The sequence below is a fragment of the Leptosomus discolor genome, chromosome 6 (assembly GCF_034619465.1).
Source record: "Leptosomus discolor isolate bLepDis1 chromosome 6, bLepDis1.hap2, whole genome shotgun sequence".
Lineage (NCBI taxonomy): Eukaryota > Metazoa > Chordata > Aves > Leptosomiformes > Leptosomidae > Leptosomus > Leptosomus discolor.
In genome coordinates, this window is record NC_141396.1 from 22,102,912 (window position 1) to 22,123,627 (window position 20,716).

The following is a 20,716-nucleotide window of genomic DNA, read 5'->3' on the forward strand; positions in this document are numbered from 1 at the left end:
TCACAAAACACAGCTTTTATTTCACTGTTCTGTAATCTCTCAGTGCATCAAACCGCAGCAATAGAAACAACACAGCAGCAACAAGGAGGCACTTTGACCTGGAAAGGAGAGAATGAGACACGTCCTCTCCCTCCCTTCTCTGATTCTCCTCCCTCCTAAGTCTCATGGTAGAGCAGGCTGATTCGTGTAAGTCACTGAACCACAGGCCCACGATGGCATTATCACTCCAGCAGCAAGCAGAGGAAACAGGGGCTGGCTGTAGTCAAATGTTGGAAAGAAGCCTTGCTCCCAGCTAGGGCCCAAAAATTACGCTCCCTGCTTAGCATGAAAGAAGGTGAGAGAGAGGAAGGCAAGGAGGGAGAGAGAGAGGAAAAGACACACACACACAGATGTGCCCTAAAATCCCACTTGCCTTCCCCGACTTCTTCCCCAGGACAGATATGCTTCATTCATCTATTTCACCCCAGAGGAAACGCCACAGTGATGAAAAGCCTCAGCACAGCCATATCCCTGAGACCTGACAGCATCGCCTCCTGCAGCACACTCCTACCACCATAGTGCCAAGGGGCCTTTAAGAACCACCTTTGCACATATCTGTTACTGTAGGCAGAATGAATGTACCACATCTGGAGCAATGAGCTGTCTCCCCCTGCTCAAGTCTGGGCTGGTCAGAGTAGCTCACGGGGTTTCTTTATGGGACCTGAATAACCCCTCCTGCTCTTAAAGCCCCTAGGCTGTCTGAAAAGCGATGTAGGAAGTCTTTAGATAACACCATTGGGCAAAAGGCCAACTGTGCTAACATAAAGGAAGTGAAAAAGGCCAGGAGCCAGACAGGGCAGCTTTTAGCCCAAAACTAGGATGCAACTGGCCCTGGGCAGGAGCACACAGAGCAGTCCAATCTGCTAGTGTTCCTGAATAGGAGAGTCCCAGGAGTTGGAAGGGGGTATCAGCCCTGGGCCTGAAACATAAAAGGGCTCAAGCCTGCAGCTTACGGGAGGAAAGATATAAAGGAGAGGGGATAAAGGGTAAACGGGAGACTCGACTATGAAAAGTGAGGGCTGGGTGAAACAAGAGAGAGAGAACCAAAACTAGTCCAGAGCAGGCTGGTAGCCCTAGTTATAGCAGTACATGGGTGCAGAGGGGTGAGAGGGTGAGTCAAGGATGAGAATGAAGAGAAAGAAGGAACTGGAGGAGAGATCCTCACTGCAGCCCAACAGAGCAGGGACCACAGCTTAGGTCCCAGGGGAGCCCAGCTACGACTCAGGCAGTTTACATTGCCACAGGGAATAGAGCCTGAGGCTCTTCTATCTGGTGGTGCTGCACATGCCAGCCCTGTTTATCTCCTTAACAACAACAACAAAAAAGCAACATCAGACTGGGTGGGAAGGAGTTTCCCCTTTGTGCTGGGGATACAGGGAAGAGGGAGGATCTCTGTGCAACCTGGACAGCCTGAAATTGAGATCCCTGGGCTGGGAAGCGGCCTCAGACTAGTAAGAAAGAAGAGAGATAAAGAACAGTCTCCAGGAGTCCCAGGCACCAGTGGGCTGTCTGGAGAGTAGATGGGGCCAGGCATGCTGACCCAGCACAGTTTCAGGCACTGGCACAGACTTATTTCTCCAGAGCCAGAAGGAGAGTCCGCAACCTGCAGCACATCAACGGGTGAGGGAGTCCACCAGCTCTCAGTGTGCACTGTTCCAGCTGCTCCACACTTTACACATTCAGCTTGCCAGCAATAGTCATGAGGACTTTCAGGATAGGCATGAAACCAGACACCTCACTGAAACTACTGCTGCTCACCACTTGGGTGTGAACCAGGAGACCCTGTTGGTAGTTCCTAGTCTCAATGCAGTGGGCAATTTCATGAAGACCCATGAGGATGGTTGGAGAGAGCTGTGGGGAGGGAGCAGAAATTAGCCAGCATGCTCAGCACTGTAACACAGGCCCCCCCTCCCTCCATACCCTTCCCCCCTGTTCTCCACCTCATCCTCACCAAACAGCACCTATACAGTCAAGCACTGACAAAAAGGATAGCCTGCTTCCTCCCTCAGCCTCCCAGCCTACAACAAACATTAATCTAATACCCAGGCTGAGTTACACTGAATGCAGGTCCTAAGCAACGACATTTCAGCATTAATTGAGTATCTGAAGAGGACAGAACCCTGTCTCTGTTCAGGCCTAATATGGACACTTGGGGAAACGGTGTATGTTAAAAGACTCCTTCCCTTGATAGTCACCCCTCAAGCAATTGGCATCAACAGCTTCAGAGTTTTCTGAGCCAGCAGTTACACTAGGTTCACACTTAACAACTACCCCCAATTGCCCCTTCCCGTCTGGAACCTGTCTATATGCCAGCATACTTCCTGCAGGCAAAAGCACCCTGCAAATACGTCCCTAGCTTTTCCTTACACTGCGTGGGCCAAGGTTAAGGAAGAAGAGATAAGACTGGCTGGATTCAAGGTGCGTTACAAGGTTTGGCACTTCTTTAGCTTTCTCAAGTGGATACGTGCTGGTAACGCTGCGACAGAGACCGAGGCCCACAACCCAGTGCAAAGGTGGGATCAGGAACCCGGCTGGACCACAGGGAATGGTGGCATCTACTTACCGCCTGCTCGCGGAGCTTCTCATACAAAGACTCCAGACGCTGCAATGCATCCTCCAGCTTCCTTCGGGTTTTCTGAAGTGAAACAGGTATTGCTAGCTCTGCCAGAGCTTCAAAGCCACTTCTCCCAGAAACAAATTATTCTCACTCAGTCCCTCCCCTCCTCTGTTCTTCCCACAGCACCTTACAATTCAGCTGCATCTCAGCCTCTGCCAGCCAGGGAGTGCGATACGAGCCAGCCATGCCCTTGCTATGCGCCTACACATGCAAGCACACTCTCCCCTAGATAAGAAGATCTCCCAGCCTAGGCATTCCTCCCTTCTGCCAGTACTTGCAGACCACAGCACAGAGTGACTACTTCCAAAGCTTGAGAAACATCCACTAGTTGACCCACAGAGCATTCCAACAGCCTCACCCTGGATAACCTAAGCAACAGCTTCTTCCTGGTCTCCTTCAGGAAAAGAGGGAATATCCTTCCCACTCTAGGTAACCACTAAGGAAAGGGTCTGAGTACTGAAGCTCTGGTAGGACTGACCCCATTAACCCCACCTTGGATAATCCACTCACAGGTAACTTACACCGTGGATAGAAAGGCCTGGCTCTAGGCTGTGCTGGGACAGGCCTGGCAGCCTTAGGAGCTCAGGTGCATTGCACTGCTGTACCAAGCCAGCTGCTCAACCTCCATGTAAGCCCAGTGCTTAAGCCCAAACCAACAGGCCTTTCTGTCCATAGAGCGAACCTTTAGGTTATCTCCCAGAAATTGCTACACTGCACTCTCAGAAAGCACAAAGAAAACATGCCAAAGCTGATTCTATGCACAAATTGTCTGACTCTGGGATAGCAGTTTGGGCTCAGCGATCATCAAATAATACCCACTAAGCAGAGGTATTCTGGAAGGCTTCATGGTGCCCCTGAGCTCTCGGAAGACTTAGCAACCTAACATGATGCTGCAAACACTGCTTTTCTGCTTCTAGACAGTCTGGGCCGATACATTCACACAACATGACATATATGCCAACAGCCTTCCAGGAACCAGGGTGAAGACGTGACAGCGACTTGGACATAGAGACTGACTTTGTCTTCAGCCAGGATATCTCAGCCTTTCCCTCTAAGCTCTGAGGATAGCTGGTAATACCAGCTCTGCAGGCATAGATCAAGCCAGTGAAAAAGAAAGCTAAAGCAGCTGTATCGTTTCTTCTACTTTCCTCAGAGAAAAGAGCCTGGGAGACAGAACCATTGCTCCAGAGAGGCAATGAGAAGCAGTAGATAAACGCTAGAGAATGCATCTCAGTTCCCAAAGAGATGGACAAGCCTATGGCCTCAAGGCAGGAGGCAGATGGAGATTAACTTGGTTATAGGGACAAGACTCTTCCTCTCTTCTCCCCACCAAAAGAAGGAAGCACCAGTTAAACATCTATGAGGGAAAAAAAGCCAAAGATCAGAGAAGGGAGGACTTACTGGATCAGTGGCGACAGCAGAGCAGCGTTGCACCAACCCTTCAAATGTGGCCTTCAGAGCCCGGTGCTCAGGGGGCACGTCCTTCTTCTCCACCCTCTCCACGGGCAGCTGGTGATACTGATAGAGAGAGAACAGCTGAATGAATGCAACAGGAGCATGAAAGGCTGGAGCAGGTAGATTCCCTTCCTGCAACTATGAACAGAAAGAATTTCACCTCTTTGCAAACCCAGAGAATAACTGGAAGCACAGAGTTAGATTATCATCTTCAGGCTGTGGTATAGCTTCAGGCCTCTAGATTCCCAGCTCCCAGCAGGCTGACAGCCTGTCTGGCCTCTCTCCCTCTCATACCCAGTGTCATCTTCCACCATGGCAATTCCTCTAACACTGAGGCAGAGATATCTTATAAGGACTAGGGAGCAACATAAGCCATGCAGCTGTCAAGTAATAAAAATCTCAAAAGCTGAGTTGTTTTTCTACTTGACAAGGAGCTGGTGGCTGGGGAATGCCCCACTTTCCCTGGGTACCTGCAGGCTGCCTTCCTTGGGTGCTCCTGGAGGTGACTGGCCAGATTCTTGCAACCTGGACAGCTGAGGATGGATCCCTTGGGGCTCAGCGGGCAGGCTCATTACTGGAGCTGTGATGGGGGCTGGAGGAGCAAATTTCTCAGGCAACTGTCAGCAAAAAGAAAGAAAAGAACAAAAAAAAAGATCAAGAAAACCCAGTCCAAGGAAGGAAGGCTGGTTACACTCTCCGCAGTCAAATTCAACTTCCTTTCTAACTTGCAGAGTGCCCAGTTCTCAAGATGATGTGTAACACATCCCTGCTCTTTCAGCCCCCTGACTCAGAGCTTGGGGCCCTTCCTCCTGCATCCTAGATGAACAGTCAAAGCGAGAGCAAGAAAACTCCTCTGGAATTGTTCAATCAAACGGATCCATTGCCCGTGAAAGCACTGGTCCTCAGAAAGCTGCCTTGGCTCTGCGACGGCACGAGTCCTGAATGTAGAGATTAGCAGCAGTAAAGTGTCCAACAGAGCAAGTGTTGGGGAAAATCCCACGACATGGGGGGAGAATCCTCTTGCAAACACTTCATCGTGCCCCTGCTAAGCCAGAGAGTCAGGACAGATTCACTCTGACGGGGCTAGATCAAAAGGAGATGGCTTTAACAAGAGGCTAATCCTGTTGTAGTGAGCACAGCCTGAAGCAGGTTCCCAGCTACGCTGCCAGAAAAAAGGGCGAGAAGTCTGTTCCAAGCTAAAGAAGAGGAGTGGGGGGTGGGAATGGTGCCAAATAAACTTCTTGTCACACCTGCCAGCAGGCAGCAGTGATAGAAATGAGGTACTGAAAGCATTTGTTGCAAAACAGCTCAGCTTACAGGTCCTCCCGTGCAATCACTACAAGGAAGAGAGCAGCAGGGCCAACACGGCAGGCAGCTCACAGCTACACCTGTCCCAACTGCTTTTAGAAGAAGTGCCTTATCAGCTGGTATCAGTATCTGAGGAAAATCACTGTGGGTCTCACTGTGCTGAGGGGAAATGCTGCCCTCAGCTGTCAGATGTGAAGTGAGCGTGATCTCCCCAGACACTATCAAAAACGGTGTGTGGGCAAGGGGATAAGATTAAATCCATTTTTCTAGCAACAAGTGACTGTAGTCAGCCTGGGATGTACAGAGGATGCAGTATCACAGATGATAACCATGTCACAAAAACAGCCACCCTGGAGAACTGCATGCAAGTCTGGATGGCAAAGGGTCAAGATTACTTAGACTCCAGTCCTAGCTATACATGTAATGCAGAAGTAGACAGACCAACATGGAATGAGACCTGCTGAGTGTGTCAGAAAGCATTTATAGGAATGTATCTGTTGCATGTAGCTCCCTGGCTATAAGACAACCAACACATACTGCAACTGAAAGCTTACCTTTTTCTTTTGAAGGCCACCTCTTACAGCAGAGGGATCAGGCCAAGATTCCTGAGCTGCCAAGACAGAGAACAAGACATAAATGTCAGAGTTTGAGAAGGTGAACACAGCAACAATTCATGGTTGCTTGCATGGTTTGGAACTTCCTTCAGCAAAAGGGCCCATGGCCCATGGTCCAATTCCCCCATCACTGAACCTTCAGACCATTTCAACCAGGGAATTTCAGGCCCAGCTCACAGGCCCAAGAACTGCTCTTTCTTTCCTTTCTCTTTCTTAATCACATTCTTAGCATCCGAGTACATGCACAGGCTTCATGAGGTGATGTCTGATCAGACTGAACTGGTACACACTCTCCCACACAGAAAGCTTTTTCACAACTACCTGAAGCGTTCTGCATTCTGCACAGGCTGCAGAAGTCAGCCTCAGCATCAGGCCTGAACCTTGGTCAGGACCTGCACATTTGTGAACCTAGGGGTTCAAGGAATTCCTGGGGTTCCTCAAAGAATTTAGCACTGTGGTGCCACAGCGAGGGCTATGTTATGGGTGAGAGAGGGCTTCTCACCAACATTCATAGGAGTGCCTCACGGCTGCAGTCCACAGCAATGCAGGTTGCCCTGATAAAGGCGGGGAAAAGTTAGGGCTGGGTTGAAGTTTTTCCCTTCCAAAATCATGTTCAGAAACAAAGCTTAGCAAAATTTGCTGGCTTCCCAACTAGAAGGGAATAGACATAACCAGTAAACACCTTCAGAGCAGAGGGGTGTCTCAGCAGACACTTCTGCCGTAGCCTCTAACCTCCCTCTAGGTAATTAAAAATCCATTGGACAACATGACATCAAAAGACTTGTGACCACACTTCACTCTGCGAAGTCAAATTCCAACTACCTTGTCTGCTGCTGTCCTGTAAGGGTACCTGCATCTTTAGACAAAATCCCAGTGCTTCTTTCGTCACCCCAGTATTAGTAACCTCAAACCCATGAGACTGGCACAATCTGTGAGAAAGTGGCATAATTTTAAGGGGCAATATCAAAATTGCTGGAGCTCAGTGCCACACTTAATGAGCCACTGATCCTGAACAGAGCTTTAAAAATCACCGGGGAAAGATGCGAAAGGTGCTTCATTACTTTAATTACCTTTATTATTAAAATTCTGGCAACCTCTTTTTGCCCTCCCTTTTCCCATGATTTCAAGACTCACTCTCTGATGAGTTTGGATCAACAGTTTAATTAAGTTGGCACTTATTTCTAGCTTGGGGATTCTGTGCCCTAGAACTCTGCTGGCCCCCATCAAGCCTGTGGCCTAGCAGTCCCTGGCACTATTCCAATCCAGTGGCACTTTGAATCCTCACAGGAATCAGCTATTTAAATTATAGTCTTTAAGCCAGGCACTTAATCATCAGACATGAGACAACAGGACTCTGCTGCATTTCGCTGGGATGAAACTCTGACTATCTTGCTTACGCTACTTGTGAAAGAGGATTTCTCACCAACCCTGAAAGGAGTGCCCCATGGCAGCAGTCTCCAGCAATGGCTGTCCTAGAAAAAACAAGACCGCCACAGGCTGGAGCGAGGGATTATCTTGGCCAGAAAGGAGATCAGCCAACATGTTGCTGTCCTTCACTCTGTCCTTGACACTCCCCCGGAGCGTGGGATTTCTACAAGAGATCTCTCTTCATTGCACTAGTGAGAATGTGTTCATAAGCTGTTCAGATCACATTCAGGAATTTCCAAAGCAAGCAAGTTTGGCCAGTCAGATTGAGTGATCTTACAGTTCCTTTCCAGGTTAAAGAAAAGTACACATCAAAACCAGAAGAGTAATAGCAGGCAAGAGAGCACTCTCAAGGAAGCCAGTTTGCACTGCTGATCTCCACATGCCGTATGCTGCCATTAAAACCAGGGGTAAATGTTATCAGGAGAAGGGAACTTCCCAACAGTGAATTTCTGCAGGGCATCTTCAGTCTGAGGAAGTGCTTGAAATCCTTGCCAGGGAATCATCTTTCCTTTAACAAGGAAACACTGGGGTCTTTTTTTCCTCTGCTGAAGGGACAACTCCCTTTCTAGAGTTCCACTCCACACAGCAAGGCTTGCTTGGTGGTGTAAGCAGCTACTGAGTACTCGGATTTCCTAAATAAAGCTGAGACTCCCTAGATAAATCTTTTGTGCCTGGCAGATGGTCTTTGGCATAAGCAACAGTCACTGTGAAGAGACAGCCCACTAAGACATTGAGCCTTACCCCACTTACAAAGTAGACTAGAAGACACCTTCTCTCCATCATCAATGAATCCCAAGGAAAGAAATCAGTACAAAGCATCAGCCAGAAAACCTCTATGGTCCAAATTCTCCCCAGCTGATGGACTGAGATTGAAAGCCAAACCTCGCCCTGTAACTAAACCCAAAAAGGTTTTCCAGTTCACCGTGGAATAGAGCCCCCCAAATCCTGCTTGGGAAGCTTTACTCTACCACTGCTCATGCTGAGACCCACCTCTTCCAAACCACCCAGGGAAAGCACAAGGGCAAGTAAAGCCACGTACAAGGCTGGGCATGTAACAGGGAGAAAACAAGAGATGAACTACAACCACCAGCCTGTTCCTTGCCTAGAGAATGAAGAAAGTAAAAGGGGCTGCTTCCCTGTCCTGCTGGCCCAGCAACTGCCTGACACAGAGACTCAGAATGCTCTAATTCCTTCAGGACTGGAGGGAAGTACAGAAGGAAGAGGCCGGAGCCCCTGCCTTTTGTACCCAAACTCATCAGTAAGAGCACAGTGCTTTCATTTCACTTCCTGTCATTTACTAGAGCTCAGGACAAGTATGTCCACTACCCCAGCTGCATAGCTCCCCAGGCATGCAAGGAACAAACAAATAGCAATGCATGCATGCATGCATACACACACAGTAAAACGTGCACACACTCCCCACATTTCACTGGAAGCAGCAACATTGCCTCCCCCACAGGTCTGGAGGCTTCTCTGGGTACTACCTGCATGATCCACGTGGGGATCTAGCCAAGGGAAGAAACCTGAAAATCAAGGCATGGTGGGAGAGTCATCATCACCAACAGCTCTTACTCAGTGAGTAACGTCCCTGGACTACTATCCCTGATAGCTTTTCAGAAGGAATTTGTCCAGACGTAGCTTAGAGCCTTTGTGTGTAGTCCCCACAGGCTTCACGCAGTGGGATTTGCTATCCTTGGTTAAACACAGCTCAGCAAAAGAATCCAGGTGGAGGCAAACCTCAAAGCCTCAGTTCCTTCACTCTCTGCTCAAAAATCTAAGGCCTGTCAGCCTTGTTGTTAGGGATCTCCACAGCCTGGCTAAACCTGTCCCCTGAGAAAGCAAAGAACTAACAAGCACCAGATGTGGTGACGTTGTGGGAAACAGAAAGAGGGAATGCCCATCCACTGGGAACTAGGTCCAACAACACTCTCTTTCTTCACCACGCTAGCAAGGACTTCACAGTACTTGCAGGCTGGGCTGGATTCAAACTACAGGCCCAGAGGGGAAAGGCTCCAGGTCAAGAGCACTGCAAGGAGGAATCCAGAAGTGATTCTCAGCACTTTGTGGCAACAGGAAAACAAACAGGGAGAACTAGAGCACAGCAGACAGAAGAATTTTATCCTGAAGCTAAGCAAGGGGTATCCCATGGACAGAGAAACAGCACCCTGCTCTTCCAGGTGCACTACTTGTGCAAGTTACATAAGCAGGGGCACGATCAGCAAGCCTTCCACCAAGTACTCCCTGTGAACCACACCTTTTCATTCAGAGCAGATGCCCCTGGAGTGGATGACTATTCAGGGTACACTGGGGACCTGAAGAGACAGCATTTTGTAACCACAGCCTGGGGGACAGAGCAGCTGAACAGGCTGAATGAAACTGTCATCACTGCTGTGCTTCACCGCCACAGCAAGACTCAGCACAATGTGCCTGTACGGTTAGCCTCAGCACCACATCCAGCCTTTATGGTGACAGACCAGACCTCAGAAGGTCCACGTCCATTATGTACTGCAAACCTCATCCAGAAGTGTTCTAGACACACAAGTCACGCAAGCAGTACTTACCTGTGGGAGGAGGAGGAATGCTGGCTGCTGGCAGGGGCTTAGTAGATGGAGCTCCAGGACCTCCCTGAGGGTAACCCATGTTCATGGGGCAGTTGAAAGGTGCTGAAGAGAAACCTACAGAAGACTGGCTTGGCACAGGGAGAGGACACGCTGCAGGTAGCTGAGATGACGGGACTGAGGCTGGAGTGAAGAGGGCAGGTCTGGGTGGTGGAACACCAGATGTCATGGGCATGGACTGTCCTGGCAGAGGAGGCTGGCTGGGGAAGGGAGCAGGACCAACAGGTCTGATTCCTGACGGTCCGAATGACTGAGACTGTGACACAGCTACAAATGAGAAAGAAAGTACATCAGCATCACTTGTTTCATGTGCAACCTACTCCTGACGCCTTCCTTCATGCTAGAAAGTCTGCCCTTCTCCAAGCCATATCCTAGAATATCCATGCCAGGCATATCCCCCATAATCCAGGCTACATCAGTCAAACTCTGCCACAAAGTTAGCTGTGGCTTCTCCACCGCTATATATGCTTAATATCAGTGGACGTGCAGCAGCAGTTGCTAGAACTGCATGTGTCAGAAGAGCTGAGAAGCCTCTCGGACAGCTGACCTGTTCTTTGCAAGTACAACAGGCCTGTGAGGAAGAAAGTAGAGCAGCCATCCATGTTGAAGGCTTTAGTCTAAGAAAACCTGGAGAATGCACGTGGCTATCAGACAATGCTTACCCGGCCCCGAAATGGTTGCTGGAACCAGGCCCAAGTTGTACTGTGGGTATGGGGGTGCCCTGGAATACACACTTGTTTGAGGACCCGTGCTGGCCTGGGGAGGGGCAACATGGTGAGGTGTCATAGACATCGCTGTCACTGGCTGAGGCGTGAAGAGGGAAGGCACTGAAGGCTGAGAAGGTGCTGAAGGGGCAAATGATGACTGATAGTTGGGCTGCAATTAAAAACAAAGAACCTGCAAATGGCTGACACAGTCGCGCATACACACACAAGCAGATGCACTGTCTACCCATGTCAGATCTCAGCAAGAGAAGATGCTGCTGCTGTCAGCACCCTGAATGGATTGGATCAAATGTCTTTCCCACCATCTAACTAGAAAGGTGCCAGACAGCCTACTTTTGGATTATCACAAAGCTGTGTCTGCTCCAGTGAAGGACACCACTGACAAGTTCCTCAGTGCCTGCAATCTGCATCATCCCATATTACTTCATATGCCTTCCACAACCCAGCAAGCCTTCCTCCCTCTCCCCAAGCCAGGAACACGTGAGTTTAAGGCCTACCTGCTCTGGATGTCTGGGACCTGTTTTGTGGGCTGCTCCTTCAGGGGCGGAACCACCCTTGGCTGCTGAAGAACTGTGTTTAATGACACCTACATCGACACGAGTGTAGGGAAAAGGGGGTGGCTGCTGATCACCCACATTCTCTCCTTGAGCATGGAAAAGCCGGTCTCTAAGCTGTTCGATCAGGAGCTGAAACAAACTGTGCTTTAGGAGAGGTGCCTTGAAAGCCTCAGATGAAAGGTGCTGGGGAGGCATTCAAAGCAGATCCTGACCCAAAGCACTGAGCATCAACCTGCAAAACTAACCATTTCCCCAATAGCCACCAGGAAAAAAAAACACAACAAACTGTAAGTGACAATCTGGGACTTCACCCGCCATATTCCCAGCCAGATGAAGTCTCACCGATCCTTCCCCCAGTCTTTAGACTTTTCCCTTCCCAACCTCTGCCCACGTTCGGGCACTAGACAGATTTGTTTCAAACTACAAGGTGACCTCCCCATTCCCTTGCTCTACCAGCTAGATTCAGGAATAAATGCAGCTTCCCTGGAGAGCTGCTTTCCAGCATTGTTCTCCAAGAACCATTTTACATTTTACAGTTCTATAGCTCCCTTCCTTTTCCCTGATTCAAAGGTACTGCAAAGAAAAATCAAATGAAGACAAGAGCTGTGTGTCCTAGGAAAAAACAACACACCTCTGCTCTCAAGTTACCATAATTAAGGTGAAACCTTAAGTCCTGATGCATGTCAAACCCCAAGCTTGCTCTCGTACAAAGTATAATTTTTTCCTATATACTACTTTTTCCCACAACAACTCATTTCTCACTCACCTCTTTAGAGCTGCTGGGTAGGTAATTCATTGCAGCTGCCAAGCATCCTTGTGATGCCAGGAGACTGGCATATTGGGTGATTTGTTCTGCCAAGACAGGGCCTGGCACTTGTCCTGCTGTGCCTTGGAGCATCTCAATGGACCTGCTCAGCACCATCACCTTCTCTATGAGATCCTGAATAAGCCAGGGGGAGGAAAGAAATAGACCACTCTGAATCTGACTTGCTTTACTGGTTCATCTCATGCTGAGACAATACCAGATGGCTTTCCCCACTTTCAGCTGACATCGGGTCCAATGTGAACAGACGTTACTCCACTCTGCACCAGATACTACTGGTTACCATGTCCTCAGGTGCAGGGACTCCACTTTGTGGAGAAAAACAGGTACAGTCTAAACTTCCCTGACTAAAAGGAACCTCAGAGATGACATCAGTATACAAAGACAGACAGGTAGCCCATAACTCCTGTCCATGGCTGGATTTATGTGCAATGTAATCAGTACTCTCTAAACACACAAACCCTTAATGTTTAAGAGTGCAAGTCTCCTTTAGATGGAAGACAGTAATCCAGACTAGGAGATACCTTGGTGACTACAAACAGGTCTCCACTGTCTGCTATAAGCCAGATACTCTGTTTCATGGAATAATGCAAAAAGATCAGGGCTACCAGACTGGCCTAAAGAGGAGTAAAACAAACATTATAGCACCTGTACCTGCAGGGCAAGGGGTGATGAAGTCTCATGCGTTTTTACCCAGCATTCCACCAACCTCTCCACGTTGCCTGATGAGATATAACAGAGGCAGGCATCACTGGACAGGGCTGCATCTCCTTCTGACTCTAGGCGGGCACCCAGCATGTCTAGAGAGGAAGAAATACAGCCAACATTTAACATACTCTCTTTTTGAAGAGCTCATTAACCCAATGCTCATCTCTTAGCACTCCTACTCTGGCTTGGCATGAAAAGGTGTTGGCAGCTAATTCTTGGATAACACAGAGAAATGGGCATCATTAAGGAATCCCAAAGCCAACTTAGTTGAAAAAAGAAGTAATTTTTTAATATATCTGTCAATTTCTGTATGTCTGCACAGACATATAAAAGAAAGAAAAACCCGTAAAATTGACAGATGAATTCAGTGAAAAAATCCAATGCCTTTTTTTTATTTTTTCCAAAGAGGTGTGGGCATCTCCAGGCACAGCAGTGTCCAGTACCAGGGACAGCTAGTAATCCGGTAGCTGTCAATGTTTAGCAAATGCTAGGAGATAAAGGTGAACTGGAGCTATCTCACTATCACCACTGCCACTTTCCACCCCTACAATTCGGTCTGTAAAAGATGTCGTGTATTCTTGCATTTCAAGCTGTGTCATGCGGGCAGACCGCTTTGCTGATGCCATCATTACTTGCACAAAGTGCTGGCATTTCTCCAACAGCACTTAGCTGCTCTCATCAGCCAGGAGTTAGTTCTCAGCTAAGCAACATGCGTAACTTCATCACATTCAGTCACTAGATTGTCCCTGAACTCTGACTCTCAGAACAACCAGTTGCTGAGCACGTTGGACTATTAACAGGACTGAAGAAACTCCTGAAGCCATCAAACATTCATTAACCCCTATTTCTGAGCTTAAAAGGGAGGGGAATGTGCTGGAATGCTAAACCTCTTTCAGATGGAGTGAAGCCACCTAACCTTTAATGTTCAGGAAATCCCTTTATTCCTAGAATAAAATAATAAATATCACCCTCTTAATGCCTCAGTCTAATGCCTATCTGTTTTTTTCCATGCTATTGGTAGAGGTGACAGGAAATATCAGCGTATATAACTTTACACTATGACTCTCAGCTACAGCATGCACGTATCATTCTCCTAACTCAACAGTTCACACTTGTTTAGTAAGCTCCAGCTAGCTGTAAGGTATAAGAAGTGCTTTCTTTCCTCAACGGTATCCTCTTCTTTCTGTAAGCAGTCCAGAGTTGCCCTCTCCTAAGGGAAATCATAACAAAACAAAGCATGCTGCATACCACAGAGCTGGGTATAGTCCTCATGCTTTGAGTAAGTTAACAAGATGGCCAGTGCCTCCTTCCAGCTCTGTAGATCACACGTGTAAACAATATCTTGCCAGTTCTGCTGCACAATGGAGGAAAGCAGCTGTAAGGGAAGCAGAAGGCCTGTCAGTCACTGAAGACAAAGATAAGCTGACTGCTTAAGCAAGTGCACCCACAGGCATAGCTCACTTTTAGGCACGCTTCCCGCTGTGCGGCAACTACCTCACTGTACTTGAAGGTCCACCAATCCCAGCATTCCAATGTTAACAGTAATTGGAACCCAATGCCTCTAAAGAAAGTAAAAAAGCCCAACAAAGAGAATATGGAAACAGCCACACTAGGCAAGACTAAAGATCTATCTAACACAGAGCAGCCGTTTCAGAGCAGCTAGCATCAACGACTGGGAATATAGGGTTAGGATATCCCAGCTTCCACTTCCTCATTTGCCAATTAATAAGCTAGGACCTTCCTAGCTGAGCTGTAAAGGGGCAGTATGCTCCACAGGTTACAAGCATGGGGAGCTCTAGGCAGAATGCATTGGATTAGAAAAAAAAGGAAGAGAGAACACAGACATTCTAGATGGGCAACATGAAGTTGTCATGAAACTACCAAGAGATTAGAGTAAATGTTAAGTCAAGGAGATGCACAGATTCTGCTGACATTCTACTTGCTGCCAAAGCATTTCCACATATATTCAGACAAACATCTGCCAAGATATCGCACACCTCCCCCTACTCAGTAGGTACACAAAACTGGCACTTACCAGAGAGAGTTTTGTCTTACGCTTGGCAAAGTAGCGCTTCTGGGTCTCCTTCAGGAGGTTCTCTCCACCAGCTATAGCTAAGATGATGGCATCAGCAAAGCGGTCTGCTCGCATGCACAGCTCCACTGCACCCTCAAAATTCCCCAACAAAAGGGCTTGGCTGATGAGTCCATCCGTATCTACAAAGGTGAGGAGAAGCACAGTTCACCCACAGAGGCATCATCCAGATACATTGATGATACTCATTTTAAAGAGCAGGAAGTAAAAAACAACAACGTATGGAAGCCCAGCTAAAAGAAGGTCTGGAAATCCAAATCAGGTTTTGCACTTTAAAAAAAACCCACTGACATGACAGTAAGTCTTCCATCATCTATACTTCTAGATTTTTAATGGGTCTCTTATCTGCAAACAGTATTTCCTTGCACAATGCTGAGAGACACTGCATGACACTGGGAGGGGTCAGGTGTTTAAAAGTATCCATGTACTGGAGTGGACCAGGTTCTTCCTGGTATCTCTAATTTTCTGGTCTTCCCTCCTCTCCCCTTTTCTTAAAAGGGCAGAAACACATTTCATGTAACATACCTTCTGTGACAGGAATCTCCAATGTGCCCATATTCTGTGGGATGAGGTTGTCAAAAAAGGCTGAGGAGGAGGAAACAGCAGCTACATCATCACTGGAATTTATCAAAAGCTGTGCGAAGAGTGCAAGAGGTTAATTAATTCATTGAACACAAAGATCCTGCCCAAAACAGTTCAATGGATTACTAAGTGGGATGGAGCTGCTCTCCATTTGGTTGAGCACTCTCATATAAATCTGATTTCACCTTAGAAACCCATCATACCTCCTGTCACTGCTCTATCAACCTGCACACTTTCACCGGGGCAGCAACAAGAGCAGTGCTGCTATTGACAAAGCTTAGGAGATTGACAGTATAAGATGTGCAATGCCAACAGTATTGCTGGCCAGCATTCATCAACTCAACTGCCAGCCCTTGAGCAAGCTGAACAATTTTGGACAGAATACGGACAAACCCAACACATGATATCTGTAACTAACAGGCAGGATCACAGCCATGCTTGGTGCTCTACTGAAATGCAGGACACAATTGCTACCCCTCGAATATCTCAGCAAGTGTTTAATGTTTGTAAAGAAGACTACTGATTTGAGGATAGCAATTTTAGATACCTTAGAGGAAGCAAAATTTACAGTGCACAGTGAACCAGGCCTTGGAAGGCATCTGAAGATGGTCATCCCAAAATCATGTGAGAATACATTTCAAAGGACAGAGGTGAAAAGGAAAGAAATGCAAAAGAAGTACCACAGGAGAAGCTTCACAGAGGAAATCCAGAACTGTAGCATGAAGTTAGGCTGGGGTGAGGCTAATTCTATCACTGAAGAAATCAGCACCGGTGAAGCAAGCCTTCTTGCAGTGTTAACAGCCAGAAGTCCGTCTTTATCATTCGCTGATTAGTTTTAAACCCAGAAGGGACTGCTATGATCCTTTAGTCTGACCCTGCGAGGGTCTGACAGGACTGTGAACTGCCCTCTGTGAAGCCCGCATTGAGTCCAACAACCTGTGGTTGGAATTAAATCTTCCTGTTCATTCTGCCCTACATTGCTTTCCCAGACTGGCAAGATGTACAGGACCTACCTGATCTGGCTGTGCAGCATTTGTCTCATCTGCCTCAGGAAAGGGCTGCTTATCTGGGATCCCTTTACTCAAACATGAGGCGATCTAGAAAACAACAGACAATCACAGAGCCCCTGTTAAAGTTAAACACCTGGGCAGCAAAGCCACCAAGTCACTGTCAATCCCCAGACACAATTCCCCTGACCCTTTCACACCTGTTTGAAAAGTTCCACCTCTCCCTATTCCTGGCTGGCTGACCATCAGAGATTATTTATCCTTTTCAGAGCATTGTCCACTGCTGCAAGAGTTTCCTCCCCTGCAGCTCCATCAGTGCTATGCCAGACTGTCTTCAGCTGTCACCTCCTTTCTGACTGAGGAATCCCCTGAGATGCAGAGAGCTGAATGCTAGAAGAAGCTCTCACAACTGCACTGTTGTTACACACTTCTCAGAGCACCAACAACTGCAAGCAAAATAACTGGACTCAAAAACTCTTTGGTTTGATCCAGTACAACTACAGTTATATCCTTCAAAGTGCCTGCATTTGCTTTTTAATGGGGGATACTTCAGGTGCCTCTCAGCTGAAATTTAATCAGTTTGGTCTCTTATGTGATATGAGATCACTCACTCATTACCAGTAGGGACCCTACAAGTCTCCTGCAGCAGCTTTAGTCCTGTAAAGGTTTCTCTCTATTCGAAAGACCCCTTACCTTTCTTTGCAGATCTTCTTTACTGTAGCCCAGCAGCTTGAGGAGTTTAGTCCTGGACTCCTGCTCCAGATTCACCTGAGTCCCAAACGATATTGAAAAAGACAAGAAAATATGTAAAATCATAGACAACTACAGACTGCCAACAGTTGGCTGCTTCTGGCAGCAGCAAAGTTTAGAGCTCAGTTTATAGACAAGGAACTCAACTATGACAAGTCCACCTAATGAATACTGTGGGAAAATCTACAGAATTTAAGTTATAACCATGATAAAAGGGTGAAATTCAGATTTTTACATAGTTACAACTGCATATCAGGGATATGACTGTATGCATACTTAGCGTACTTGGTCATTAATTCCCTGGATGGCCTAGGAATTGCCAAGCTAACCTCTGCATAGAGCTGATGGACTGATTTGAGCCTGGATGAAACTGAGGCAAAATGATTGCCTGAACTCCTAGCTGGCTTCACAAAAAGTAGTTAACTAATTGTTACAGAAGCTCCCTGGGTGGGGATTTCAGACAGTCACAGAGATTCCCACAGGCTGCACATATCCTAATTGATAGGCACTATTTGTATGGCTTAATGTGCGAGTCACTTCTTGTAAGGAGAACCTGTCTGTCTTAGTAAGTCCCAGGCTGTTCCTACTACAGAACTGACCAGACTGTACATGGATGAGATACTTGTAGTCAGTAGAAACTGTTCTTGCAAGCACAGAAATGGTCATGCAGGACAGCCTTTTCTACAGCAGCTTGGTTTGTAGTTTAAGACAATCAATAGTCATAGAACTTGTATGCACGGGAGTGGTCTCACAGGACCATGGGCCAGCTGGATTATAAAATTTCACTAGAGTGAGAGTTTGAGGTATCTTATCCAATGCAGCTGAAGACATTGTTGCAATGACCCTTGCAGTGGAGACTACTGTCACCACTTAGACTTAACACCTGGCCATCCTACTCAAGAGATATGATTCCCCATGCAAACTTAATACTATGGAAAAGGTCCCAATATTTTGCCACACAAGCAGTCTGCCTACGAATATCCATAAAAAACTACCAAGGCTAAGCCCTGCCCGTCCAAGAAGGGCAGCCGGTCCTCATTACCAAACTCTTTCATATTACAAAATTGTCCATGAAGCCATGGTCCTATGTAGGGCTACAGTCAGTCCTCATGCCACCACAGCTCTCTCCCTTATTACTGGGGAATCTCATTGCCCATTTGGACTTTGCCTTGAGAAATAACAGTAGAGCTCCACAGGTAGCAGGCAGATACAGCTTGGCAGAGGATTGAAATGAGAAAATCCTGTTTAGCACTTTGAGAGGAAGCCCAACTGAGTCCACTGAAAAGACCATTCCTACCGAAAAATACGGTAACCTCCAAGATCTCACTACAAAAACTTTTCTTTAGACAAGTTACTAACTAGCCTATTCCGTTCCATTTTATATCTTAAAGAACAGGAATATAAAGGGCTAGAGAGGACCATAAGGAGCATATTCCACCCCAGTACCATAAAAGAACTGACTTCTGTGTTTCACCACAGCACACCTACCTTTAAGAAGTTCCAAAGGTTCTTATCAAATGGCAACTTGGCTGTCTGGATCTTGCCCTGGCAGTAATCAAGGAGGTTCCCTGACTGCAAAGCCATTTGCAGTTCTCTGGATCGGAGCAAGAATTCAGTTTCAGTAGTGACTTGACTGATGAATACCTGGTGTGAATAAGTCTGCTGCATTTGCTGTCCAGGAGCTTTGGCAAGACCAAAGGAAATAAGTTTTCCTCCAAACTGAGAAAGACAGAAGGAGACACAGTAAGCATTCTTATAAATGAAGGTAAAAGCAACTCACTTAGCTCTTCATTCAGCAAGGTGGACTCAAGCTCCAGTTATGATCACAAGGAACCCAAACAGTTTACTGTGTATGGATGGTAGGGACATTGAAGGAGTTCACATCATAAGCCATTCAGCTGAAGGTTGATAACCATGACACTTGTGTATGTGCTATCAGGCATAGCCAATTGCAAATGATAGAGAGGCACAGAGGAAAAAGTACCATTTGGAACTGTTTGTTCTTTTCTGACACGGAGAGGCAGGCTGAAATGATAAAAACTACTATGTGAATGGTAGGCACTACACAGACAGAGAAGAAATCAGGCCACAGGCTAAAAGAACAATTCAGCCTTTTGATTTAGGAGCAAAGAAGTAAAGAAAATTAAAGAAAATTAAGTATCTGGACAGGAAGGAGAAAGACAGAGGAGAATGGGAATAAATGTCACAGTCTACAAGGACAGCTTTTATGAGTCTTCCTTAGCTTTGTTAACTCTTTCTTACAACCTCCCATTTTCTGCTACAGGACTCTTTCTTGTTGGAAATATATCTGAATGTTGAGCAAAAGAGCTTCGCTCCATGCGACACTACACTGCACCTTCAACAGGCATCAAAACATCCAGCAACAGGAAGATAAAAAGGTTTCTCTAGCAAAGAAAAGGATTGTGTCACAAGTTGACACATCTATTGCATTTTAAGCTAAGGATGCTTCATTCACTTACGGCAAATGAAACCCCCACAGGTCTGCGAATCCACTTGGGTGGCTTTTTTAATGGTGGAATCAAGGTGGTCTGAGCTACTTGCTCTGGCACCTGCAGAGGAGGAAGGATCTGTCCCGTGCCAAAGGGATCCAGGTTGTTGAAGGAGGAAGAGATCTAGAATCAGATGGCGAAGGGAATAAGACAATTCAATTCCTCTCTATACAGAGTAAGCACAAAAAACTATTGCTTAGTAATTAGTTACTTTCCTCAATGATGAAAAAAAGGCTATTACAGCATCTCTTCATGGAATATCACCAATCCTCTATGGAGAGAAATGGTATTTCCAAACAGTTCCAGAAACTGTTTCTCAAGAAAACTTCACCTTGAGAGACTTTCAAGTAATTTTTCCTTAGCAAGATGCAATTTCACTAACAAACACTGCCTGGCCTAGAAACCCAGCTCATAAACATAGGAGTTACAAAATTACTTGTTTTATGCAAGACAGTGACAACATACAGTCAAAAGTTGTCCAACTTACTTCTTGTTTTGCTCATAAAGGAATGCTGATTCCCTTTTTGTTGCTGAGGTCTTTCAAACGGGTTAGTTTTAAGGACTGTCTCAAGCTTTTATAGCTTAGATGAGGCTGATGAAATAATCTCTCCAGACTTTCTTGCCTAGACAAGAGTGTCAAAAGTGGCCTCTGATCTGGATTTCTGACATTTAGGAAAGCAGTGAGCATACACACAACAATGTTCACAAGCATTCTTAATTGTTAACATTGTTGGCATAGATTTGTTGTTTGCTAAAGATAACCCTGTTCAAGTCTGACTGTATCATAGGGCATAGCTCCAAAATACAGCTGACCAGCATACTGGAAAAGAAGCAACACAAGGTTCATCAAGCTAAGGTTGCCAAGCAAAGAATCATAGGCAAG

The 20,716-nt window shown here is 46.7% G+C and overlaps 1 protein-coding gene across 1 annotated transcript in view; it reads right to left on the reverse strand.

Annotated features, from left to right (window-relative positions):
• SEC31B (SEC31 homolog B, COPII component) overlaps positions 1-20,716 on the reverse strand; it is a 34,127-nt gene continuing 13,411 nt past the window's right edge. Inside the window, exons 11-28 of the mRNA XM_086467097.1 lie at positions 19,804-19,956; positions 18,812-19,042; positions 17,267-17,341; positions 16,580-16,663; positions 15,510-15,618; positions 14,928-15,106; positions 14,141-14,267; positions 12,839-12,984; positions 12,128-12,301; positions 11,302-11,490; positions 10,742-10,955; positions 10,023-10,346; positions 8,943-8,984; positions 5,974-6,029; positions 4,582-4,728; positions 4,058-4,174; positions 2,603-2,674; positions 1-1,890 (exon numbers count right to left, since the gene is read on the reverse strand). Of these exons, the coding sequence (XP_086323223.1) occupies positions 1,711-1,890; positions 2,603-2,674; positions 4,058-4,174; positions 4,582-4,728; positions 5,974-6,029; positions 8,943-8,984; positions 10,023-10,346; positions 10,742-10,955; positions 11,302-11,490; positions 12,128-12,301; positions 12,839-12,984; positions 14,141-14,267; positions 14,928-15,106; positions 15,510-15,618; positions 16,580-16,663; positions 17,267-17,341; positions 18,812-19,042; positions 19,804-19,956 (2,619 nt within the window). The 3' untranslated portion in view covers positions 1-1,710. The remainder of the gene's footprint in view (positions 1,891-2,602; positions 2,675-4,057; positions 4,175-4,581; positions 4,729-5,973; positions 6,030-8,942; positions 8,985-10,022; positions 10,347-10,741; positions 10,956-11,301; positions 11,491-12,127; positions 12,302-12,838; positions 12,985-14,140; positions 14,268-14,927; positions 15,107-15,509; positions 15,619-16,579; positions 16,664-17,266; positions 17,342-18,811; positions 19,043-19,803; positions 19,957-20,716) is intronic.